This window comes from Daphnia pulex, chromosome 7 (genome assembly GCF_021134715.1).
Source record: "Daphnia pulex isolate KAP4 chromosome 7, ASM2113471v1".
NCBI lineage: Eukaryota > Metazoa > Arthropoda > Branchiopoda > Diplostraca > Daphniidae > Daphnia > Daphnia pulex.
Window position 1 is genome coordinate 2,974,320 of NC_060023.1, and position 25,820 is coordinate 3,000,139.

At 42.2% G+C, this 25,820-nt stretch overlaps 7 protein-coding genes across 7 annotated transcripts; 2 read left to right on the forward strand and 5 right to left on the reverse strand.

The window, feature by feature from the left end:
• Positions 1–598: 598 nt before the first annotated feature.
• On the reverse strand, positions 599–4,124 carry LOC124197415 (aspartate--tRNA ligase, mitochondrial-like). The gene is made up of 10 exons (XM_046592864.1): positions 3,759–4,124; positions 3,482–3,654; positions 3,293–3,391; positions 3,135–3,233; positions 2,894–3,064; positions 2,595–2,771; positions 2,347–2,526; positions 2,168–2,275; positions 1,865–2,089; positions 599–1,271 (listed from the first exon to the last, which is right to left on the reverse strand). Exons 1-10 carry the CDS (start codon positions 3,823–3,825, stop codon positions 702–704), a joined length of 1,869 nt encoding a protein of 622 aa, XP_046448820.1. The 5' UTR covers positions 3,826–4,124; the 3' UTR covers positions 599–701.
• Positions 4,125–8,871: 4,747 nt separating this feature from the next.
• On the forward strand, positions 8,872–11,047 carry LOC124198202 (protein obstructor-E-like). Its single transcript, XM_046593909.1, has 4 exons — positions 8,872–9,200; positions 9,339–9,563; positions 9,652–9,840; positions 9,907–11,047. The coding sequence occupies exons 1-4, from the start codon at positions 9,152–9,154 to the stop codon at positions 10,167–10,169; spliced, it is 726 nt and encodes a 241-aa protein (XP_046449865.1). The 5' UTR covers positions 8,872–9,151; the 3' UTR covers positions 10,170–11,047.
• A 507-nt stretch (positions 11,048–11,554) lies between these two features.
• On the reverse strand, positions 11,555–14,899 carry LOC124198201 (protein obstructor-E-like). The gene is made up of 7 exons (XM_046593908.1): positions 14,728–14,899; positions 14,526–14,650; positions 13,132–13,371; positions 12,837–13,049; positions 12,488–12,574; positions 12,281–12,407; positions 11,555–12,214 (listed from the first exon to the last, which is right to left on the reverse strand). Exons 2-7 carry the CDS (start codon positions 14,572–14,574, stop codon positions 12,193–12,195), a joined length of 738 nt encoding a protein of 245 aa, XP_046449864.1. The 5' UTR covers positions 14,575–14,650; positions 14,728–14,899; the 3' UTR covers positions 11,555–12,192.
• Positions 14,900–16,726: 1,827 nt separating this feature from the next.
• LOC124198204 lies at positions 16,727–17,584 on the reverse strand. The gene is made up of 3 exons (XM_046593910.1): positions 17,408–17,584; positions 17,039–17,243; positions 16,727–16,958 (listed from the first exon to the last, which is right to left on the reverse strand). Exons 1-3 carry the CDS (start codon positions 17,463–17,465, stop codon positions 16,886–16,888), a joined length of 336 nt encoding a protein of 111 aa, XP_046449866.1. The 5' UTR covers positions 17,466–17,584; the 3' UTR covers positions 16,727–16,885.
• Positions 17,585–17,849: 265 nt separating this feature from the next.
• On the reverse strand, positions 17,850–19,408 carry LOC124198200 (protein obstructor-E-like). Its single transcript, XM_046593907.1, has 7 exons — positions 19,250–19,408; positions 19,042–19,118; positions 18,853–18,970; positions 18,620–18,675; positions 18,391–18,538; positions 18,105–18,309; positions 17,850–18,038 (listed from the first exon to the last, which is right to left on the reverse strand). The coding sequence occupies exons 1-7, from the start codon at positions 19,299–19,301 to the stop codon at positions 17,954–17,956; spliced, it is 741 nt and encodes a 246-aa protein (XP_046449863.1). The 5' UTR covers positions 19,302–19,408; the 3' UTR covers positions 17,850–17,953.
• Positions 19,409–23,172: 3,764 nt separating this feature from the next.
• On the forward strand, positions 23,173–24,775 carry LOC124198199 (protein obstructor-E-like). The gene is made up of 6 exons (XM_046593905.1): positions 23,173–23,364; positions 23,569–23,784; positions 23,856–23,957; positions 24,026–24,124; positions 24,206–24,416; positions 24,507–24,775. Exons 1-6 carry the CDS (start codon positions 23,322–23,324, stop codon positions 24,610–24,612), a joined length of 777 nt encoding a protein of 258 aa, XP_046449861.1. The 5' UTR covers positions 23,173–23,321; the 3' UTR covers positions 24,613–24,775.
• Positions 24,227–25,775, reverse strand: LOC124198198 (probable G-protein coupled receptor AH9.1). The gene has a single exon (XM_046593904.1). The coding sequence runs from the start codon at positions 25,773–25,775 to the stop codon at positions 24,729–24,731; it is 1,047 nt and encodes a 348-aa protein (XP_046449860.1). The 3' UTR covers positions 24,227–24,728.
• Between the last annotated feature and the right edge of the window lie 45 nt (positions 25,776–25,820).

Sequence of the window (25,820 nt, forward strand, 5' to 3'; positions counted from 1 at the left end):
TTGGACGTCAACCGTCCAATCGTCAACGTCCAAGTCGAACTGGCAACTTCGGACGTTAGCCAACTCTATTCCAAGCATAAGTTGCCCCACCATACTTTTACACCATGCCTATAGCAATTCGTCTGGCCTGACTTTTCCTATTGGAGGCCCAAAATGTAAAGGGGATTGATTACCTCGTCCAGACCCGCAGTTTTCCTGTAACTATATCCCATTTCATAAAAATTCATACCCCTATCTTGTTTTTCTATTTTTAAAGGTATGTGTACATTTCTTCCGGCAGATCTTCCAATGAAAGTATAATGGGATGATTTCAATCACATACTAATTTTTAAGGTAGGTCAGTCACTCAATATATTTCCTACAGATTATTACTTAAATTTGTATCAATTTTATTTATTTCACTACTTCTGTTTTACTGTTGTTTTTTGTCGTTATTTTAAGTGGCTATGAGTTAATAAAGGGTATCGGCAGCATGAACTAATTACAATATAATATTGCCGATTGCAATTCAATTGAATCGAAGTTTACCTAACATGATTATCAAATGTTCTGAAAAAACAACCACAATATAAATTAAAGAATAAATAAAAAGATGTGATTACTTCAGCAACGGCTTCATTTTAAACAAAATAGAAACAAAAACTTGCAAGTGCTTATCATAGTGTTGGCCACTGCAATAACAATTATCAAGAGAGGAGCAGTTATTTGTTATGAACGGCGCCGATGTGATACATTTTTTTTTCTTTTTCTGAGATCGACGAAGGCGCACCAGACATCAGATCTTTCCCGTCCAGACTCTTCGGAAAGGCGATGACATCACGAATGCTTTTGGTATCGCATATGATCGACATGAGTCGATCTAAACCAAGGGCGATTCCTCCGTGCGGTGGGGCGCCACAAGAGAGCGCTTTAAGCAAATGATGCAAGTTGGCCGGATCCTCCTGAATAATTTCCTTCAACACCAACTCTTGAACATCGGACTGGTGGATGCGGATCGAACCTCCGCCGATTTCTGAACCGTTCAGCACCAAATCGTAGTGCAGTCCACGTACGTCTAGCGGTGATGATCGCAAAAGTTGTTCATCTTCGGGATGCGGTGCCGTGAACGGGTGGTGAGCCGATTGTAGTGGACCGCCATCTAGCTCCTCGGACGGTAGAAATAAAGGGAAATCGACCACCCATAGAAAGTTCTTGCTATTTGAACGCAACTTGACGCCCAGCGTCTCAAGGTGATTGGCCACCTCTAGTCGCATCTTGCCCATAGAAGGAACCTGTACATAAGAAAGAAAAGAGAGGGGATGAGGAGGAGAAATTGGAAAACCAAATTATTTCACTACAGTAGAAAACAAAAAAAAAGCACGCGAGAATCCAGGTCAGAACATCGATTGCTCCGTAGTTGAGAACGGCGAGCAAAGTTTCCCTACGAGGTTCGAAGTGGAGACTCTAGAGCGCGCCCCACCATTCCACTTAAGAAAATTAAAGGGAAAGTTGATGGGTGAAATGGTGAAGCTTTGTCTTCCAACGAATAAATTGTCGTGCAGAGCCACGCGATACCACAGCCATTTTTTGTTTTTTACACTCTTCCCATCCACGCCGTATTAGGTTTTGCTGTCATATTGGGGATTTTCCACACGAGTGACCTGCTCCGCCTGAACTGCCCCACAAACGAGACCGCAAGTCACGGCCCCGGCCGTTTAAATAGAAACGTGACTGTTTTTCTTTGTTTGTAGGGAGCGCAGTTTTTCTTGCCTTCCACGCGCACGCTCCGTTATGGTGCCAGTTCATTGCTCTCCAGTTGGGCTCCATTGTCTTTCTTTGATTTGTTGTTTCTCCTTTTAGTTTTAAGCAACTGCAAATAACTCACCAAGCTTTCTCTGGGTCCAAGGCCGAGTAAAACAACATCGCCTGCCGACGCACCCAAACGATCGCCGATGGAGTTCATGGTCTCTTGCGTAAGTTTTTTGGCCAAAGACGATTTCCATTTGTTGCCGTCTTGTATGCGATTAAGAACGAAAGACAGATTGGTTTTACCGGTTGTCATTTTGGCGGATTCGAGAAATGACTGCTCGGCACTTTTCGAAATCAAAGCCTGTGCAAGAGGGCGGGGTAGAAATATTATGTCAGTGGCGTGATTTATGACTAAACCTATATTTATTCTTCAAGTTACCGCCGAGTCTTTGAAAACCAAAGCGATTGCAGCGAAATCCACAATCTCAGAAGTGCCAAATATGCGAGAAATTTCACTGGCCTTGGCGAGCTCCGTCACGTCTTGCAGCTTTGGGTAATGTAAGAAATCAATCTTAATAGGAATTTTTTTGTTCTTTACACAAAGATTGCAGAAATTACCAGAACATCGAAACGGGTGTCGGGTTTGTCTACTCCGTAATTCTTCATGGCGTCCTTGTAGGTCATTTCAGGAAAAGGAATGGGTATCCTGCCCATATCTTCGGGCCAAACATGATTTAACAGTCCTTCGATTAATCTTTGAATATTTTCCTTTGTTGTGAAAGACATTTCAATGTCGACCTGCACATTTGCAAATTAAAATTAGATACCATTTTATAGTTGAAGAACTTGATCGATGAGAATTTAACCTGCGTGAATTCCGGTTGCCGGTTGGGTTTGGTTCCCTCGTCACGGTAACAACGAGCGATTTGGAAATAACGATCGAACCCACCAATCATCAACAACTGCTTAAACTGCTGTGGACTTTGGACTAGCGAATAAAATTTACCCGATGTTCGGGTAGGAACCACAAATTCTTGAGCACCCTGAAACAGGACAACATTTTTGAACTTCATTAGCATTGTTTTAAGTTGTTAGCATTTCCAACTCTTTGTTTCTTTTCTCAAATTTTGAAGAAAAAAAATATATGAAGAAAGAAATATCTTACCCCGGGGGTTCGTCTAAACAGTGTCGGTGTCTCGATATCCACAAAGCCATGGTGTCTTACTAGAAATTCTCTCATTTTCATGACAATCTCTGACCGTAGTCTGATATTTCTTTGCAAGGACTCATGTCTCAACTGCAGGTATCTGTGTTCCAATCGCAATGCTTCTTTCACCTATTTTGAGCAACTGTATTTTAAATATAAATGTAATAAATGTTAAAAATGTCTGAAAATAAATTCCAACCTTGGGAGATTCTTGCACTGTAAAGGGCAAGTTTGAAATGGAACTTGAGAGGACCTCAACATCATCCAATATTACTTCAATATCTCCTGTGAGTTGATTCTGTCAAGAGATATGAGTTAATTTATTAGGTTGTTTGTGTTTCAAACTAATTATAGTACAGGATTGTCTTGCCCTGGAGGTCTCGTTGCAACTTTCCCATTGGCAGAAATAACTGATTCCAGAGGAGTACTCCGTATTTTGTCCAGGACATCCAACTTCTGCAGAGAGTATGTGTGAGCGAGAAAAAAAAAGTGAAAGTCACCTCGACATTGCTCAAGACTTCAATTAGACATTTTGGGTGTGCAAACCTCATCAGGAACCACCAGTTGCGTTACGCCATAGGCATCGCGCAGCAACACGAACTTGTTCATTCGCTGGAATTGGACCCATCCGCTTAGTTTCACTTTTCGACCGACATCCGACTTTCGCAGCTCACCGCATGTGTGGCTCCTCAAAGCAAACGAGTTGGCGTGAGTGACGCCTAACAACGACAATAATTCGAAAAAATGCAAAAAACAAAATATATTATCTTTCGACTGATTCCGCTCTCGGGTATACCAGTCCAGAAGAGAGTTTAGTGCTTACGGCTAGAAAGTCTCGTCACTCGGTGAAAAGGAGGCCGAAATAGTTGGAAGAGCAGTGACGGTTTCATGTTGTTGATGCCGTTGACGGGCGGCGTGAATGTTTTTCGTCTGCTGATATCTTTTCACGAAGATCGTTACAGCCTTGCCAAATAGAATCAAATTGAGGCCATCGGCGAAACGATCATCCTACATAAGTGTCGTTGTCTCGTTGTTGAACACTTAACAACAATTCAGCCACACCAACAGCTGAAACAAGTTCGTGATGAAACGTTAATAAAAAGGGAACCAAGTCGCGGAAATGACCCGAGGAAATATTAAAAGCTACACACCATTTTCCAGCTGTGCGAATCGCTTCACACCTGGGCAGCCAAAGCAGCGCAACCAGCTTATAAATAATGATGAAAAAAAAACAATGACCGGGAAATTCGGTCACGCCGCGAAATTTTTATGAAATATTCCTGTGAGAAAAATTGCCTTTGTTAAAAATATCTTCATGCCCTTTGTCTGTGTGATGTTGGGCAATTCTTTGTTTTGTTTTTGTTTTTTTCACTTCTATCGCAATCATCCAAACAACTATTATTAGGTGCTGGTATTTTACTGTTATCGGTTATATGAGGATGGCAGCAGGGAGAAAGAAAGAAAAAGGAGGCCAAGGGGTCGAACCTTGCTTGCGTATAGGGTTATTCTTTTATTCATGTAAGATTAGGCTTCAATTAGCCTACTGAGAAAGGGTTGAAAAGAATCCCGATTTTTCACGTTACACGATAGCCTTTGAAAAAGAAAAAAATGGGGTTTACATACATTATAATATGTATACTATCCATTTTCTGTTGTTTAGTGAACGCACGCAAGCGTGTCTACGGTGTGTGGGTTTCGGTTCGATTTCCTTTTCCTATATAAGAGGTGATGAGGACGAGGGCTCAACTGAAAGAAACTCGACGCTGACTGTGTGCGAGAAGATCTAGTGAGATGACCTACTTGACTTTCTCCCAACTTTTCCCTCCCTCCACCTTCTTGTTTTGTGTTACTCTCTCTCTACATCTTCCCCTTCTATTCCGTTTTGTTTATTCATGCCGGCTCTTTTTTCTTCTTCTTCTCGTCTGTATTACTATATACCTGCTGTGGTAGACTATGAAAGAAGATCGCTTTCGCCCCGATTCGGTGATGCTGTCTGCGCCGCATACACCCAGCGCTTTTTGGAGGCTAAATATGTATGTATGCACCATTCAATGTAACAAGAATAATAATAGAAGAAGAAAAAAGAGGACGACCCGTCCAATAGCTCCCTTTTCAACCCATATACCGGTACGTTTTCACCTCCATATCTTGGCTGTTTTTCTTTCTCCCCTTCTGCTTGACCCCGTCTAGTGAGCGTACGCACACCTGAGAACAGACCAGACATCGTCAGACACTAGTGTAGGATAGGGAAAGATGGGGGAAAACTTTCTCCATTGACGCAGTTTTTTTATTTTTATTATTATTTCTTTGGCATTATACACATGTAGAATTCGCCATTCCATTCCGCTGGCATTCATCGTGATATTATCACGCGCTAAAAAAAATCTTTTTCGACTTGCTTTTTTTTCTTTTGAATTTTATCCATCATCTTGTTTTCAGTTATATACAAAACGTGAATTGAGTCAATAAAAACGATGTGTTGGATTATTGCCTATTTATCATGACGGTGCGTGTGACATCTTCTCAGAATGGGTCGACAAACTTTCATTCAAATCAAGTCGTCGTCTACTTCGATCGAAATAAGGATTTGAGGGAAAACGGGAAATGGCGAACGCGCATCGACAAGCTTTTTATATTATTATATACAATAATGTTATTTTTTTTTTTGAATTTTCTTTTTGGCGAGGCAACAAAACAAGAGAAAGGAGGGTACCACACATATATAGAAAAGACCGGCCTGACGTGTATGTCCGGATTGTTGCTGGTGCGCGCACGTCTTATAAAACATATGAAGAAAATAATACAGCAGTCGACTCACGTATAATATCAGCAGGTAAAACAACAACAAAAAGGGAAATGTTTTCGAGGCCCTAAAAAATAAAAACTCCCAAATTAGAGGCCTTGATATTTACTATAGTATACCTAGTGCTGTCGTTTTATATATATAACGAAGAGACGATGCGAGGCAGCCGAAAAGGAAAAGTTGTCGGCATGGTCGGCGGTGCTGGCTGCTGCTTTTTTTTTAATGTTTTAAAACTTCTACTATTTCTCCTTAGCTTCTCTCTCTCGGTCGGTCGTTGTTTTCTTTCTTCTTGGTCGGACAAGATTCCATTCATTCGACTTTCTCCTCGGTGTAACCAAGTCACGTCGCATGTTCGATAAGAAATCAACCAGCAAAGAAAAGGAAGACAAAAGAAATATAAAAATCTAAAAAAGAATTATAATCAAGGGGAATCAGACAAACGACACGGCAGCAGCAACAACAACAAGGGCGTGGACGTATTCAACTCGTTATATTCTCCTTTTCTCTTTGGCCAATCTCTCTGGATGTGTGTCTAAACCCCCCCAAAAAATTCCCTCTCGGTCGGATTGATTATATTATGCGCCAGTAGATTTTCATTTCGGCAGCGGTTCTCTCACATTTCATGACGACCACTTGATCACTTCATAATCACAGACATAGTTCTCTCTTTTTTCTTATGATTCTGTCGAGATGGGTTTTCTTTTCTCCACGCCGTTTTCAAGTCAATCTCCTGCCGTCGGTTATATACAATTTTATAAACGCGGTTTCTTTTCGACGCGCCCGCGATATAGTCCCCGCCGTATCCATCACCTCCTCTTATTAGATTGTGAGAGAATATAGTATTTATAACCTCACCCAAATAGTTTAACAATGTTATTCGTCTCATGTTTTTTTTTTTTATTATTATTCTTTTGGCTGGGGTTCCTCTTAAGTGTGTGTATGGCCTCATGTAATTTGGCTGCCGGCCGGGTCTAGCCAAATGTTATATAGCACTTGTTATTGCTACTAGCGCGTTCGAGAAAACGAGCATACACACACACATATAGGAGGGCAAACACTTTCACCTTAGGAGAAGACGTGCCTCTTATCCACAATGTTTATAACTATACAAGTTTTGGGAGAGAGAGAGAGAGAGCCGCCATACCTATTTGACCTCCTCTTCATCCTCTAGAGGATTTCCATTTTCTTTATTTGTCATTGGAGAAAAGTCGTGGAAAATGACGATAAGGCCTGGCCTGGTCTGGTCTGGCCCCGGCCATACACAGGTGAATAGAGCTAGGAAAGAATAGATATCACTTTCATCAAGATAATACTTTATGTATACCGAGAGAACCCCCTGCTGTCTTATTCTCTTTAAGTCTCCTTTATTTCATTCCAGCTTAGAGGAGATCCTTTTTCTTATATATTTCTGCTGTCTTCTATGGCATCAATTCTCTCGGCTCTGCTCCTAAAAATCATTTGATCTCGATATATATAATGAGAGATCCGTGACCCGGTTCCACAGTGACCGAGTCTAAAACTTAATACAAAAATAAGGCGGGTCTTGTCTTATTATTCAACTTCTGTCCCCTGCTGGAAACGCCTGGAAAAAAATTGTAGACAGTAAAGAATTAAAAAAAGGATGAAGGTTATACACCAGCTGCAAACACGTTTCATTATTATAATCGCCGAGTTCCTTTTTATTTCTTTTTGTTTTGTTTTTTTACGATTCTACCCCAGCTCCAATGATCAATCGTGCGCTGATGACATCGAAAATGGCATGAATGCGAAGGAGAAGGGCAGCCATTTTCAAATACAGGAAGCCGTTCTCCCGCGTCGCCAATATACACCCAAGGACTAATGACGCCATACTGGAAACTTATTCCTTTTTTTATTTCCCAAATTACATTTAGAAAAAACGAGACTTTGTTCGGTACTTGTTTTTTTGTCCCCCTTTTATTTCTCAACATCAGCACCTAGCGACCAGTTATTTAGAATGCGTTGCTGGCCAACCTTCGGGACATGAGAAGTAGATTAAAAGAAGAAGAAATATTCGCACTCACGCCCTTTTAACACTATTTGAAACAACCAATAAAAGATGTTACAAAAAGAAAAGAAGAAGAAAAAACCACAATGAAACTTTATATAGGTTAGTAATGAGTATATATATCTTTAATGTATATTTGATCAAGACAATGCGAAACGCGAACTAAAGTTCAGTAGCCCGACCTGGAGAAATGGCCCCACCCAGCGGTCGATCGCGGTTATACCGCAAAATAAACAGCTGTAACACTCTCGACAACTGAACAAACTATGCACACAGATGTGGTGTCAGGTCGTTCATCAGTCTATATATCTAATGAGTTTTTTGTTATTAATGTCATTTGATCTACAAAGTTCAGTCAACCGAACTGGAACGGCCCGACCCTGGTGATGGGAAATCAGCCACTCGGGTTCCGCTCCCGTAAACAGCAGCTGGTGCGGTTCTCTGGTGTAAGGCGAGGTACCGCAAAAATGGAGGCCAATCTAGCGTCTCTAGCCGAGCGTTATTGCACATATTACAATGTACATGTTTCGTGCACTGCATCGATGTGGTAAACATCGGTTCCATCGCTGAGCGTGTGATATAATAACGGGGCGGGCGACAATGTTGATTGCGAATTTCCGTAAATCTTTTACCCGACATTTTGAACTTTTTTTTCAGCTTTTTATAATAGTTAACACACTTTTCTTTTAACTTCTCAGTTCACATTCCCTAAACCGGGAAAACCTAGAGAACTCGCGGAGTTATAGGTCGCCCCGCGTGTCTTATCCAGAGAATCAGGAAAGAGTTTTGGTTTTTTCGCACTAAAAGGAAAAAAAGAAAGAAACAAAACAATCGAGAAAACCTTCACCGGTTCACGACGAAATTCTCGTTCGAGGGGAAATGAATACATCAAGACGGCCACGTAGGTGAAAGGTGGGTGACGGTGCTGTGGGGTTCTTGAGCATTTCTACCCACAAGAACTTCTAGAAGACGGCAGAAGAAACAAGAAAAAAAGGAAAAAGAAAAGAGAGAGAGAGATTGAGGGTTGGAAAGAAGAAGAAAGAAAAAAAGGAAAAGCTTTTTTTCTTCGACGTTATTTGGGAGGGGGTTGGCCGGAGAAGGAGAGATGGGCGGGGATTAAGGAAATGGCAACGGAACGCGCACGCGGGGGGCTCATCCCCGAGCTGCTCCACACGGTCCGGCTGAATGCTAGAAAAAGGGCCTCGACGGCCAGAAGGTGCATCATTCGACAACGGGCCAGCTCCAGGACAGCACATCTCTCCCCCCTGACAATCAGCGGAGAAAAGAAAAAAGAAGTTGTGAGAAACTCGCCAGTTTTTGTATAACTTACCTCATCGGTGAACATCACCTGTTCGTTCAATTCTCCTCAATTCCTTTTAACACAGCCATGAAGGCTAATATCGCTTGTGTTCTCCTCGCCTTGGCCGTGTCCTCCGGTAAGTTATACTCATGTCCAAATTTCAGTTTTGTCACAACCAATTGTTTGTCAATGTTTGATTTTTTGATTATTTCGCTCTACCAATTTTCTATCTTACGTAATTTTAATTTGAACAAATTTGCATGAATTTGTTTAGCGGCGGCCCAACAGTTAAAGGCCACTCAGGCCGATCCTTGCCAGGCCAAGGGCAAGATGGTGGCCGACGTCACCTACTGCGATCGCTACTGGGAGTGCATCGATGGAGCCGCCGAACAGTTCGACTGCCCCAATGGCCTGGTTTTCGCCGGACGGGCTCGCGGCCTTCTTGAGAACTGCGACTACCCGTGGAGGGGCGATTCCTGCGAAGGCAAACAGCTGGCCAGTAAGTTCTTCGCCGTTTTTTAAATATTTATAAATCATATTCAAATATGCAAATTTCGTCATTGATTTTGTTTTTAAATTTCCATCAGACACGCCCGTCAGTGTGGGACCTTGCGACTGGAAGTACGGCATCTTCGGACACGAATCCTCCTGCATCCGCTACTGGACCTGCTGGAACTCGACGGCCACTGAGCAGTTCTGTATCGGCGGCCTGCTCTACAACGAAGAGAAGCACGCTTGCGATTGGCCCGAGGCCGTCGAGGGATGCCAGAAACATCGTAAGAAATTCATTTGATCAATTAGCAACGGATCACGTTCACACACATTTTTCGTTCGTTCGACAGCTTTGTGCAAGGATGATGCCAATGGCAATGTGCCACTAGGCAAATCTTGCAACCGTTACTGGGCCTGCCAGGGCGGCTACCCCCGTCTTCAGCGCTGCCCGGCCACTTTGGTCTTTGACAAGCGCTCACTCCGCTGCACCAACCCGCCGACTGAGGATTGCGAGGCTCCTCCCCCACCACCCCCAGAGGATGACCCCAACGCACCCGCTGGACCCGCTTTCGTCGAAGAGGAAGAGCCCGCCGCTCCCGCTCCTCTGGTCTAAGACGAATAATTCGTCTCCCAGAAAAAGAAATTTTTTTTTATTAATCTACACACACACAAAACAAACAAAAAATTCAAAAAAAGAACGTACCAAACCTCATTCATCATTATATAATCACTTTTGATTTGTCTCTCCTCGTTTCTCTACACTTTCTAGAATTTTTATCTTTTTTCTAAAACACGAAACAAAAAAAAAAGGAAATAATTGGTACGACTTTAGCTCCGAATGGTATATAGCCTATCAACAACGAGCATCTCAATCCCCCCTCCCCCCTTTTATCCCCACCCCCAACCCACTCTCGTCATTACTCTACTTCTGACCGCTTGACCGCGTTCATTTTCGCAAAAAGGTAATAAAAAAACAAAACACAAAAGGAAACCGCGACTCCTGGGTAAATTTCCGCAGATTGACTCTGCGGAATCCGAACGAAGAAAAAAAATAACCGGTCGTTGGCTCCCCACCTATCAATTTTCTCCTCATTCTAATTTTTGTTTTCTTTTTTTTCCATTCCCCTCTATTTTTTTACGTCATCAGTTGTTTCATCTAGACGCATCGAACGCCAAGTTCTTTGAGATCCAGATCCTTTGTTACATCGTTTCTTTCATTCCTTTAGAAAATTTTTTTTTTCCAAACTTTTTACAAAAAAAAAATGATTAAAAAAACCAACCAACTCAGTTGACCTACCCACACAGCCCCATCCTCTTTCTTCTCTTGTTTCCATTTACCAGCGCTCCGTCCATCAAAGTCACACGCGAAAATAGAGATTTTTTTTTCTTCGAAATTTCGCCTGTGTTCACTTTACGTACGAAAATGAGAAAAAAAGACTGTACCATTCTTTGCTGTTGTAAATAAAAAATACAATGAAATTCGAAAAGTTATTACATTATTTTATTTCTCTTATATTCTATTCCATCAATATAAAAACATAAAGTTTGAATTTTTTCCAGTTTGTAGGGAAACTTGTTTCCCGCCACGATTATATTCATAAATTATAACTTATTCCCGCGTTCATCTCCTATTCTTTCACGAAGATTCACAAAGTGCCACCTTCTGGACACTGGTAGAATTCGATTTCGGGAACGTTCGGGAACTGCTCGTGAGAAAACTGGTGAAAATTGGGACTCTGCTGCTGCTGGTGTAAAAAGAAAAGAGGTGTAAAGAAAAACCTAAAGGGAAAAGTACGCACGAGATGTTGTTTAGACCCAGAATGCCGGAAGCGAAGCGCGGGTGACGGCACGAATTTGAAAGTGCGTCAGTTTAAAAAACACGCAAAGCCAACCGAACAATAGCGGCTATCATATAAATAGGAATTATGTTAGGACCCACACGTCACATCAATCAGCAACATTGTAAAAATGTTGATCGTAAAAAAATAACCACAAATATAAAGCGCACGTATTTATTTCGTTGTTTCATCTGTTTATTTTTATCGAAAGATATATCCAATGAAAAAGAGAAATTATTATTTTTTTTTGTAAGTATCTAGGACCCTGACAGAGAAAATAATTCCAAATAAAAATGTGAAAATAAAATCGAAAGAAAGTTGTAAGAAAACAAATAGATACCATTTTTTCTTTTATCGTCTTATTTTGTAAAAAAAAATAAAAAATAAAAATGTAAGGAAAGTTGACAGAAGGCAGAAAAGAAACGCACAAAGCTGTACATACGCGTAGAAAACACCCAGAAATTTTGTTTTGTTTTCAAAAGGAGGCGTCAATCGAAAACGATTTGATTAGCCCATCATTTTTTTTAAATGGATAGAAACATCGAGAGAAGTGAAAGCATCATTCGAATTAGATTTGCCAATCAAAACTGCCACATCAGAGTTGCCAAGAGTGTGTCTCTAAATGCGGAGTTAAAGAGAGAGATAGAAAACGATCTGCACAAAAGCTGTGCCCCAGCACAATTATTTCGTGCCAAAACAATTTATTAAGTAGAGGAGCTTCTTGATATTTTCAAAACATGTGAAGGCCGATCTTCTAGAATGGATAAAGGCCTTTATCTTATATCCGTCGTTATTCAATTACTCCTTGTAGTAATTGGCGCTGATAATTCCAATAAAACAAATTATTATCCAATTCACTTGATAAACATCTGATTGATATACGCACCACTGAGGAACGTTCTCGGCATCGTCGCAAGTGAGCGTGTCCTCGTTGAAAGCGCTGCCGTATCCGCAGCTGATCAGGCGCGGGTAATCGTTGACGCAGGTCACGAGTCGACCGCAATCATTGGGAACTGGCAATCGTGCGAAAGAAATCAAAAATAAATCAATCAAAATCGTACGGTATAAAACGATTGCGTCATCATATACATACCAGCGTAACGGGGGAAAGGAAGGAACTGGCGGACGAGTGAGTTGGGTGGAAGGCTGGACACATCCGGGCAGCGGAATCCGACGACCTCTGCCAAAGTCAAGTTGACAATATTATTCACACTGTCAATATTAACACTAGCAATGATAATCAGCTATAAGATTATTTGTTTTCCTACAAAATATAGAATAACATATTTTTAATGTGATATCGACCGAATGATAAATCTGCCAAGGTTGATGCTATTGTTTAACTGGGCATATAAATCCCTGCCAAGGTTTTTTCTTTCCATATAAAAATAAAACTAAGGATTAAGACAAAACAAAGTGGGATAATTGTTCCCCGAACGCACTTTCAGGATCGCAACCAATGTCGAGGAGGAGATCGGGCCAGTTGCAGGAATGAGAGCGATCGTCGTAAGCCAGGCCCTTGTCGCAGGCGACTTCTTCGGCCTCGCCGTAGGCGCATCGGTAGTAGAAAATGTCGCAATCGGCGGCCGTCGGCTTGAAGAGACCGAAAGAGTATTCGCAGACGGACTCTGGATTTCTGGCCGGATCCGGAGTCACTATTATATAAATATCATCACCAATCAATCAATCAATTTGACTTGACAAAATGAATGAATTTGAATGGAGAAATTTTTATACATTCAAAGAGACGATCGCCGCAGTTGGTGGCCCAGTGGTAATTGCAAAAGTTGTGGACGGATCCAGCGCCATCGAAGAGCAGTCCATTTTCGCAAGTTTCCAGTGTGAGCGTGCCGTTGGCGCACTTGTAAAATTGGTCGCAGTTCTTCGGGTGGGCGTACGTCTGGAGTCCGTAATCCTCCGGGCAAGAGCTCAAGTCTTGATAGGGAGATGATTGCCGGGCGACTCCGGTATCACGACCTATGTAATTAATTACAGACACAGATGGATAATTATGACATCATTATTATATGTCATCTTGACAAGACTTTGACAGGTGCATGTCTAAACAATTCCCATAATATACAAGTTCTTGGTGAATGTATAGCGTAGGAAAAAGGGAATGTAACTATCTATTGTATGAAATAATTTGCCGATTTTTCAATGGGTTTTAAAAATAAAAAGACTTTCACCTTGCGGAATCGGGAAAGGAGGGAAGGGTATAATCTAAGTGTCCCCCGCGGAACTCTATCAATGTCGAGGGGACTGGTGTAATGAATGGAAATCGCGATATAGTACATGCTGGGAATTGAGACCAGCGAATCGAGTACACTTGGATAATAAATATAATGTGCCGGCGACTGGGCGGGTTGGGTTTTAAATTTTTTGATTTTTATTTCAATTAGACTGGACTATACTACTGGACACATCGCACGTTTTTTGGACAATGAAGGCCCTCGGGTGTCTTTTTTAGATATCGAAGGCCGCCTTCTCTCCGGCACTCGTCCCACCCAAAGCATCGAATCCTCAAACGGACTCCACCCGAATCAAAAATAACAATGCCCAGTTCCTCTTTTCTTATCCAGCTGGAGACCTTGAGCGCGCTGGACTCAAACCGGCGTCATCATGTCCAAGCAGTATTACCACCACCACCGGCGTAATAATACACAATAACATAGCCGACGCGCAAATGGCTCAAAGTGAATGGAATTGTCTTTTTCCAGTGGCCCTCGGCCCTCTCACCAGCACGTCACCTTGTCTTTGATTTGATATCCGACGATGATTACATCTTGATGCAATTCTCCCCTTCTCTATATATGTTAGTGTCTCTTTTCTTTTAGTTGTTTAATTGTTTCCTTGCACTAATTTTGTTTCTCTCCCCCTCCCCCTCTCTTTGGAAGTTGTGAGCGCCGGGACCACGCCCTCGATTAGACCTTCGTTTGTCGAAACAAAAAAAGCCGATGATTCCGATAGCCTTAAAACACACTTTTCTACAATGGCATTTGATACTTGAATTAATTCATACAATACAGGTAAAAAAATATATACAGAATATAACAGTTTAAAAAAAAAGACTTGATCTAAATGTTATCAAGGTGACACCAAATGATTTTGAAAAATTAATGAAAATTTACCTGCGACGAGGGGAATGAGAGCGACAGCTACGAATAGAAAGATCCTCATTTTTGATTTGATTTTGGTGAAGTGTTCGGGTGGGTTGGAATCCGTGCAAAAGTCAAGTGAGGGAAGCGAACGAGCACTGCAACAAAAATAACGTCGGCCTCTGATATATTAAAAGTATAGAAAAACACGCACGATAGCAACACAGCAGCTTACCGGTAGCAAGTGGGCGACCAGTCTGAGCTCTTGTCGTCGTCGGTTCCATATTTTTTGTTATACTTTGTGCTTACCTGTGTGTGTCTGTGTGTGTGTGGGTTAGAGAGGAGGCCATTGCGTGTGGAGAGAGACCTTCAGGCGCCTTACACACACAGCACACACGTTCACTCACGGTTTATTTTTTCCCCGATCCCGCTCACGAAATACGTTCGAGGTGGGAGGTGGTGAGGAGAAGGTAGAGATAGGTTTTTTTTTCTTTTTCGATTCTAGTGAATAACCAAACAGGGCGAACCCCTTCATTACAATTGGCCGTCATCCTCGAAAAGAAATGTAACGAAGCAAACACGGATTACACGCGCCATCAAGATAATCATAGCCCAGCAATCTATGTGGTTTCTTCAAATAGATTCCATCGAGGCCGATCACCCGTTACCTGTCTAAAAGAAACTAGACCATCATAGTTTCATCTAAAAACCGTTCTTCTTCTTTATAATCATCTTTTTTCTTATAGATGTTGTATTTCATGACTGTCGTGAGTAGCCTACATTGAAATGGCATTAATCACACGTACTGGATCTGGGAAATAAAAAGAGACTCGTCGATGGCGATGGCGGATTGAATGAACAAAACGAAGCCGCCAACAGGTTTTTGCGCTTGTTTTTTCGTCTGGCGCTATCTGGTTTTTTGAGTTGGAAGGCATTCTCCGAGCTTCGTTCACATAAACATTACACTCCCCTATTGTCAAGTCGACTTTTGTTCAGTCTGCCATCAGATGGGCTGCCGTTTAGTAGGGCGCAGTTGCTGGAGACTCCCATTGGCACGCCATCAAAAATCGCTCTCGGGGAATAGAAAATAAAAAAAGATATGCAAGTTCGTCTTTCTCTTTAATTTTTATTTTTGCAGACAAAATAACATTAAAAACATATCCTGGCAGTTAATGTTTACAGTAATCGACGCCGTCAAATTTTCTCGCTAGCTATTTTACAGTAACCGTAACTATAATAAGCGTATAGCCCATTATGATTCGACTGGCTTACATCGTGAAAAAGAGACATTTGCACGAAACGACTCGCACGGTTTCGAGTTGTAACATTTTCACCTGATGCGTTTTATTTTTTTTTCTACGTCGTTACGAAAGCGAATCGCGTCAGGGGAAGAGAGAGAGAGAAAAAGAAAGAGAAATATATAACAACAGACATTATTCTCCTTAATATCGGATGGTTACCTCCCTTTAAAAAAATGTATTTTTATTTTCTCCGGGAAAGTTTTTTTGTTTCGTGTTGCGCTGACGATCATCTCCAGCTGTTTTTGAAAAATTGCGCCATTCCCATCAGATCTCTACAGCGCTGAAGTATTATATTTAATAATGCGCTCTTTTTATTTGTCTTTGGGAAAGCGGGTGACACCAAAGTGATGTCGAACGGCCTCCTAATATGAGCTCTAACAATATTGGATGATCGGCGCTCTTTATTTTATTTTTGAAACTGCTGAATAAGGGGACGCCTCTGCTTCTATTTCTCTGTAATTTCAATTTCAAAGTGTGTGGTTGTTTTTTTTTGTTTTTTGTTTTTGTCCCTTCTGGGAATCGAACGAGGCGAATGCAAAAGTGAAAGGGAAAAAACGATCGCCTTTGGCTGGGCAGGCAAAAGAGACAGGGCTGCGCATGACACTCGAATTAACGACGCGCCGTTAAAGGCGCGAATGAGGGACGTGAAGGTAATCGAGAGACCCCAAACTGGTTCACTGAAACCATCAGCTGTAGGGCACCGAAACGCGTATATGCTCAATGTGTGGTGTGTGTGTTGTAACTCTGCTGAAATGGAGAGTTAAAAAACAAACAAACCAGCCAAAGCTGGGCCAACCGGTCTACATAGAGTCCCTTTGTTGCGTCAACACCATTTGTTTGGCGTTCAATTCATTTCCATCTCATGCTGAATGCTCAACCGCTTATAGCAGTAGTATAATTAATAGTCTCCGTATATTTGTAATTTAGGCTGAATTTAGGTAATGTGAGATATGTATATTTGTATTAACGCAACAGATGACCAGATAAAATAATAATGAAGAGGGCACGTATTTACCAATTCCTTGATAATAAACGTTAAACAGAATAAATATTTTTTGAGGCGAAGGATTGTAGGATAATACTATGATCGACTTATTTGCGACCATAGTATCTTCCGCCATCTGCGTCAATGTCGCCTGCAGGATGATCCTTGTACCAGTCGATGCTGTCGAAAATAAAACCGAGAAAATCAATACAAATTTCACGTTTTTAAAAATAAATCAAATACATTTAATTTGTTTATACCATTGAATGACGTTCTCGGGGAGATCGCACTGCTTGCTGTTGTTATTGAAGACCTCTCCGGGATAGCAGTTCTGTTCAACTGGAGTCACTCCTTTCAAGCAGACGTAATACTTTTGGCAGTTTGTGGGGTGGGGATATTTAGGGTTGAGGTCTTTGACGAACTCGGAGGGCAGCAACTTGGGACAAATGAACCCATCTTCCAAAGCTACGTGAATAATAAATAATACGGCATTATTATTAAAAAAATGAAATGGAAAATGATGAATTGATTCAACAGTTACTATAGCAAGCTATAGCTACAGCTATAGCAGCTACTATATTCAACAGACTATTATAAAACTTAATCATCTAGATCTAGATATAACTTACCGGAAGTCAGGAATGGAACGAGGGCAATGAGCAGAAGAGCTTTTGTGATGAACATCATCGAATCAACCAATTTAAGGGGATAAATCCATAGCTGTCCGAGTTGCTTCTTTTTATCCAACGGGAAACTTCCATCTATTCACCCACTTTTCTCCCCCTCGCAACCGAACGAACTCAACCCAAAACTGCTATAGTTACTACCTACTTTTCCCAAACGAACAAACCCAGCATTCATTTGGCGGCCATTTGGCCATTTGTTGCTGAAGTAAATATTAAATGTTTACCGATATAGGAGAAAGCCATTTGAGCTTTAACAGCTGTAAACTCAGTTAGCCTTTTGGCCGTTCGTTGCTCCCGATCGAATTATATGTCACCGATCGGAGAAAGGTATACAAACTGTAACAGCTGTGATAATAATAAAATCAAATAAAATGAAAAACTGGGCGAGTGGCGAGAAGGTGTATTTACGAATTGTATGAAAACGTTCAACAGAATAAACATTTCTTTTGGGACCAAGAAAATTTTACAATAAAATGCTGATTTGATTTATTATTGTCCAGAGTTTCCTCGAGTGCTGGATTTGGGTGTCACCGAACCAGGGACGAATGAGGGATGATCCTTGTACCAGTCAATGCTGCAGGAAATGAATATTTAAAAAATGCCATAAAATCAGAAGAAAAAGTGGATTGTTGTCCCATACCATTCGGCGACGTTCTCGGGGAGATCGCACTGCTTGCTGTTGGTGTTGAAGACCTCGCCGAGATCGCAGTTCTGTTCACGGGGAGTGACTCCGTTCAGGCAGACGTAGAACTTCTGGCAGTCGGTAGGGTGGGGATATCTGGGGTGGGGCTCGGTGAGCGACTCGGCGGCGGTCAACTTGGGGCAAGTGAAACCATCTTCCAAAACTAAACGTCGAAAATCAAATAAAATGATGATTAGTCAAATGGAAATAAAATAAATAAAACTGGTTGATGATGAATTCTTACATTCTTCACGGACGCAGCCAGTTCGGCCAGCAGCGGCCTCCCAGGTGCAGACACCGCTGGCATCATTGAAGTGGAGGCCGGGTGGGCAGACGTTGTGCTTGGGCTGGCCATCGATACAGTCAACGAACTTGTGGCACTGGGAAGGATCCTGTTCGATACAACCAATAAATTAATACTTTTGTTCTTTTACCTTTCGTCCCACATCTAAAAATATATCAAATTAACTTACGGCGTTCTCGAAGATGCCGTTCCTGCGCGGGCACTCAGCATTACCCTGGGGCGGCTCTGTCAAAAGAAGGAGGTCAACACATAAATTATACGGCATCGTTATACTTGAGCGCTTCTACGAAAACATTTTCTTTATTTTTATATTTATTGTCGGTCAAATGACGAATGGGGTCTAATCTATGTCAAAACCTGAATTTCCAAAATAAATGAGTTACATAACAACTATAGACTTACGGAGCTCAGTGCGGTCCTCGCAGTCGACGTTGTGCATGTGATCGCATTTGTGGCTTGAGCGCTTGAATTGATCGAAAACCAAACCATCTTCGCACAAACGGGCGCTGGCTACTCCATCCTACAAAATTAGACAAAAGATCAATGAATTTCACGACTAAAAATGAACATTTTTTTGTTATTGAATCTTACTTGGCAGATGTAATATTTGTCGCACTGAATGGGGTCGGGGTATTGACCATTCTTGGGTGGGCAGACGAACGCCTGAGCTGTATAGGTGGGAAAGTGAAAACAGGAAAAAATAAAGAAATGATGAATTGATTCAACAGCTATAACAGACTATTTAAAAAAAAGATAACTGTTTTGAAAAACTAGATAAAACTAGAAATAGACAATTTACCGGAAGTCAGGAGTGGGACGAATGCAATGAGGAGGAGAGCTGTTGTATACATGATCGAATCGAGGGGATGAATGCACACTTTGGTAGGCAGAGCTGCTTCTTTTTATCCGGCCAGCAAGCTTCCATCTCTCCACCCATTTCTCCCTCTCTCCTCCTTCTTTCTCCCTCTCTCTCTCTCTCACTCCAACAGCAAACGCAACCCAAAAGCTGGGCATGTGTGCCGTTCCTCGTCAAGCTTGATTGATCCTCCCCCTTTCGAGAGAGTTCACGAATAAGAAGAAAAACCACTGTATAACTTCTAATGCCATAATAAAGCGTATATAGCTAGGACAGACTCTTGGGAGCTGTAACACCTTGAAAAATAGAATCTAATGCGCGCGCTTTGATTTCAAAAAGCTCTGCCAAATTTGACAAAGGACGTCTGATCGCGATGTCCTTTTTGAAATTCTCCGGAGTCAGGAAAGTTATTTCGAGGCCATTGAATATGTAATAAACCCCTCTAAACATCCTTAAAAGAGAAATAATATCCACCAATATGGTGCTGCTGGGCAACAGTTATTCGAAGGGGAGTGAGAGACAATAGGAAAAATGTGTATCAATCCTTCAAGGTTCTGTATTATCATTTTCGACCTCTAAATATTTGACGTGGGTGTGCCATTACCAGGAACCAAAAGTAAATGTAACACGCTACATTATGCATTCTTCCAGCAGGAGCCGGAAATGATACAGATGATGTTGCGTTATTATACTGATGGAATGATTGATTATTTTATAATTTTATACATGATGCTTTTGCAAGAATTCGAATCGATCGCTCGTCCAAGCGGGTTTTACGAAACCTTGTTAACCCTGGCTTACAAATGCCAATTTGGAGTCGAAGGTGCTGTTGCTGTAGAAGGCCATAAAAGTCAAAATCGGGCAAAGACCAAAAATTAAGTCCTTTGGTTATTTAACAATAAAGGTTACACAGAAATATGGGCGCCTCAATATAGCTGGAAAACAAAAAAAAAAGAAGTCCGAAATCAAAAAGAAAGTTTCAACATATAGCTGCGGGAACCTGATTGATGAAATCAAAAAATGTTTCTTTTATTTATTTATTTTTTCATTTCTTGTTGTGGTGTTGGGGTTTTGTCTTTTTGTTATTCCGCCATTACATTTTTTTCAACCAGGAATTTTCGAGAACTAAATTATCTCAAATACGGTCCACCGAGATATCCATTCGGCCGGGCAGAAACACGCGATCCGGTTAGCGGGTAGAATGAATTTGCGCATTCGACGCTTCTGGGTTAGCAAAGACAAAAAATGCGGTGAAAATCGGCGGCCGATCGCGGCGGCACTGCCCAAAGAAAAGAAAGACACAGCCAAAAACTGATCCACAACGGAATATTATCAGCGCAATAACTGTGGAGAAATCTCTAATAACTATACAACAACTAGTTCCGTATATACACACACACCCTGACGTTATTACTTCCACCTTCTTTCTCTCCGGGCCCACGGCCCACGCCTCAAAATGCGCAGGAGAAAATCTACCGTTAGCCAACAACAAAATAATAACACGTGAAGATATTATTATTGCCCCATTGCCTACATATAACGACGTCGTTTGCTGGATATTATTAACAGCTACAGGTCATCGTCGACCGTTGCACTCGCCCATTTTTATTGGATGGCTATTATGGAAGAAGACATTGTTAATTCTCTTCCATTTAAAAAAATAATAATCATTCCGATTGGCCTTTATTATCTGATAGCAGGTAAAACATTTTTCTTTCTACCTTTCATACTGTTCACGTGTATATATGTTTTGAGAGCCAAGTCGATTTTTGGAATTCAGTTTGCGTAGATACAAAACTCGGAGAAAAAACTTTCTACTGCCGTCGTCGTTTTCGCTTATCGGCCAAGAATCACCAAATATAACAATAGTCCAAAACGACAGTCCAAAAATGAAGAAACACACAACAAACAAAAAAGAAATAAAAACTCTGATAGAAATCTCTTGATTCTTGTGACAATGACCCACATGGGGGACAGTCACAATAATACACGAAGGATCGCCGGATGGATGGCTTCTGTGATTGACAATATACATTTCTACGGCGACTAAATAATATGATTTAAGATAGCAATAACTGCCTGAAATCAATATATCACAAACTTGACGACTTAAGGAAAGTAGTATCATTAACCAGCCTATAGCGCAGTGTAATGTATATCTTACAGGGAAAGTGAAAGTTTTCCTTTTGAGTTTTCTCGTTTACTAAAAAAGCTAAAAAAGCTTAGCGTTATCCTGTTTTTTGTTTGTTTTTTCCACATTGAAACCCAATCAAGAGGAACAGGATGAGACAATCACGACGGCCACATTTGCCAACGGTGTTACATTCAAACCGAAATCCTTTCTCTTTGAAAAAAAAAAAAAAAACGGCGAAAAAATAAATATGCGTTATGAGAAAGTCGTCGCATGGGATTTCCTGTTTATCTCCTCTCTCTCTCTCTTTCTATAAGCTGCACAGCAGCAGTTCTTTTTGCCTGGCATCCCCTGGCGGACAACGCCCAAGTGAAACTACAGCTTTGTCGATCAAGAAACAGTCAAGGAGAGCAGGCGAGACGAAGAGAGAGAGAGCGCACAACTCGCAAGCCCAGCCAGAAAGAAAGGTGAAAGTTAACCGTTCGACTTTTTTTTTTCTTTCATAGATATATATATATTCCATTCGTTTATTTCTATTGCATATTTTGACTCTTTTATTTTGTTTTTGTTATTTTGCCTTTCTCTCTCTCTATCTCTTTTCAATCTCTGAGCTGCTGCTGCCTGCTGTGCTGAGCGTTCTCTCGACGGCCCTGGATCCTCCACGTCCACCCCCGGAGTAAATAAGTCTCAACAGAATTCAAAATGGTGCATTGGGGTTGTTGCTATCCCCCCTCTAAAACAAAACAAAACAAAAAAAAGATTTATGCATTCAAGCATATAAGACAGATCAGGTCAACCCATACCCCATTATACGTTTCAGATGAAATGACCTAAATCTCTCTCGAAAAAAAAAAACGAAATCCAAATGTCCTTGGATATTTAACATCGCCAAAGATAAATATATCCAACAATTGACACGGTATGCACGTCCGAGGCTATGCTAAATCTTTCAATGGGGGTGAAATATATAATTACAGCCAATAATTTAATAATCAATCTGCGCATGTGCATGAATATAATAATACGTGTTATTATATATGCTGAAGAGCTCAACGACCGGTCATGAATTGAGCATACTGTAGTCTCACCGCACTGACACATAACTGGAGGCGACCAGCGGAATAAAACGGCTGGATCAAGTATATAGGTATACACATCGGCATAAACGTATATTGGCGAAAAAACCGGGAAGTCTATAACAATAATATACGCAGGTAATAAAAATAATGTTCGGCTTGACCTGCAAGTTATACCAGCCAACACAAAAATTGCCCGATTCAGAACTCTTGTTTTCCTTTTTGCGCATTCCTGGCTGGGATAATAGGCAGCCAAACAACTCTAGGCTTCCACGAAATTGGAGCTTTCCAATTGGGAGCCATCGAGACAAATAAGACAAAAGAGAGGAGGACTCTCCATACGACCAAACCCAGCACCGTTTTGGCCGCTGCTTTGCTGCCACTGACCATATTATGCGTCTCTCTCTCGAAAAACCGATAGGAGAAAGCCATATGAGCTTGTAACAGCATTTTTGGGCGCGAGAAGGTAAACGTTGTGCATGTAGGTCACATTGGCTTCTGTCCGGAGAGTCGAACTGCGCGAAGGTTCTACCTGGTGACTGGGCATGTTCTTCGACGCACCTTCACCACCTCCCCCCCAACCACCCACCACCCAGTATAGCCCCCATCCCACCTCCTCCTCCTCCCCAAACCCTGCAGACTTCTCTCCCTATAAACCATGTGCGATTCGACGAGTACTCTTCATATAAACCGCGTCGGTTCCAGTGAGAGCATCGTCCCGCACAGCCACCTGGATCACCTGTTTCTTCACTGCTTATTTATTCATTGAAATTTTGAGTGACGAATTACAACAGACAAAAAAATCAAAATGGCCAAGTTCTTCCTCGCCTTCCTGTTCGTCGTCGCTTCAGGTAATTTTTTTCAAAAAGTCTTCCCGTGTGAAAGTTGAATGCCATTCGGTCCTTCACTTTCACTTTACCCTGATGGTCGCTCGTCCCAGGCCATTTTTTCCCCCTGTCAAATGATTTATTTTTCTACGGTTTTTACTGTTTATTGCTCTACCTACCTGTGTAAAAAATAAGACAATTATATTCATTGTCATTGTTTATTGATAGTCTACGGACAGCAAGCTGACAGCGATTGTCCGGAAAAGAACGGCGTCTTCGCCGACACCGTCCAGTGCGATCGCTACTACGAGTGCGAAAACTTTGTCCTCAGTGAGAAACTCTGCGCCGATGGTTTGGTATTCGCCGATTTGGGAGTCAACAGCGGCGTCGGTGGCCGATGCGACTTCCCCTTCAACGTCGACTGCAAGGATCGCCCCGAACTCCGTAAGTTAATTTTTCTTTTCAATTCATTTGATGAATTCTAATTTTTAAAATTGTCCTCCTATTTTATATAGAGCCTGCCAACGCTACCGCCAACTGCCCACGACAGAACGGTTATTTCGCACACAGTGACCCGACCGTCTGCGACCAGTTCTTCTTCTGCTCATCTGGTCAAGGTGTGTTACATAGCCCCAAGAAAAAATGTTGAACAACATAATAAACCCTTTTCCTATTATTTTTACAGCTAACTTGATCACCTGCCCCGGTGGTTTGGTCTTCAACCCCAACACAGGCACTTGCTCCTGGCCAGGAGAGGCTAACCGCGCCGGCTGCCAGAGCAAAGGTAATCATATTATACACTTGCATTTTGTTCTATTATTTCCCGTTTGAGCGGAATAATAACGTTGAACTTCTTCCTCTGCAGACGTTGTTGCTTTCGATTGCCCCGCCCGAGTTCTTGAGGCCGATCCCGTCGGACCCCAGTTCATCGACCCTCTGTACGCCGATCCTACCGATTGCCAGTACTTTTACGTTTGCATCGGTGGCAAGGAACCCCGCCGCAACGGCTGCACCACCGGTTTGGTTTTCAACGACCTCACCAAGCGTTGCGACAGACCGAGGAACGTCCCCGACTGGTGCGTAATTAAACGCAATAACTTCCGTCCTATAATTTATTTTTCAAACTTTCACTTGACATACATTTTATTATTTTTATACAAAAACAGCGTTGACTGGTACAAGACCAGCGAAGGTGATTTGTTGGAGCCCGATGTGTTGGACGAGGTTGCCGCTCCACCACCCAAGAGGACCAACTTCGCTGGCCGGTCTTAAATTCGCGTTGCCTTTGTAATTACTCAACAAATTTACAAGCACACAAAAAGGAGTCGCTCGACGTCAGCGTGTTATATCATTTTATAGATAAAAAAAACCCATCGTTTTGTAATCGATCAGATTGATGTCAAAGAAGAAGAATTACATGTTATCATTTTCCTGACTCGTCGATGGATGTCGTTGTTGCACAAACAAATCACAAATGAAACCACAGAGTGGTGGAACAGCTCCAGCGCTTCCACCACAACGCCCAGCGTGTAGTAGCGGTAATATCCGCCGTCGTCCGCGTCGTACGGCAGCAGGGCCGCCACTCCGGCCGGAACGATGCACACGGCGACCAGGCAGACTAGGCCGCTCAGTATTTTGAGCTGGCGCTTCTCTTCTTGACTGGACGAGCTGGGCAGAGTTTTCTTTTTGAAAACGGACGATAAATTGGTCAGCGAACAATTGGGCGTGTTGATTTGAGACATGGAAACGGCCTCGGAGGTCATGCGACTCCGCTTGTTGATGATGCGGCGGTACTTGAATATCGTCGAGATGTTCAAGATGATTAGAGCAGCGCAGGGGATGAATCTGGCCATTATCTGTGAGACGCAAATGTAGGCCGTCCAAGACGACGAAGTGATCGTATCGATGTTGATCGTTAGAGTCCAACATTCTGGGCAAATGACAATCTGTTTCAGGTACATGGGCACGTGAATGGCAAAGGACAAACAGAGAAAAACGAGGAGAGCGGCCCTGGCTCTGGGCAGCAAGTGAATCCGGCGGAAGAGAGCCGGATGAGTGACGGATAGGAAACGTTCGATGCTCATGCACAGCAGTATGTACGTGGAGAATGTGGCCATCCAGTTGAGAAGCACCGGTTCGATGTAGGCGTGATAAAAGGCGTCGGAATGGGAGTAACATTCACTGGGTTCGGAGGATCGATGGATCAGCCAGGGAACGGCTAAAATCATCAGGGACAGATTGGATGAAATCAAGGCGATGAGATAAGAGAGAGCGACGGAATTGAGCGCCGATTGGCCAGCGACACAGAGAGAGAAAGTGTTGAACAGGAAGCCCAAGGCGAGAATCACTGGCATGATGATGGCGTAAGTCACATTGCGCAAGTCGGTCACGTCTGGCGGCTCGTCAGCTGAGGGAAAACAGCTGGTGTTGTTCATCTCTCAATCGCAGAGCCCAGTCGGAAACTGAAAGTAGTTTCGTGA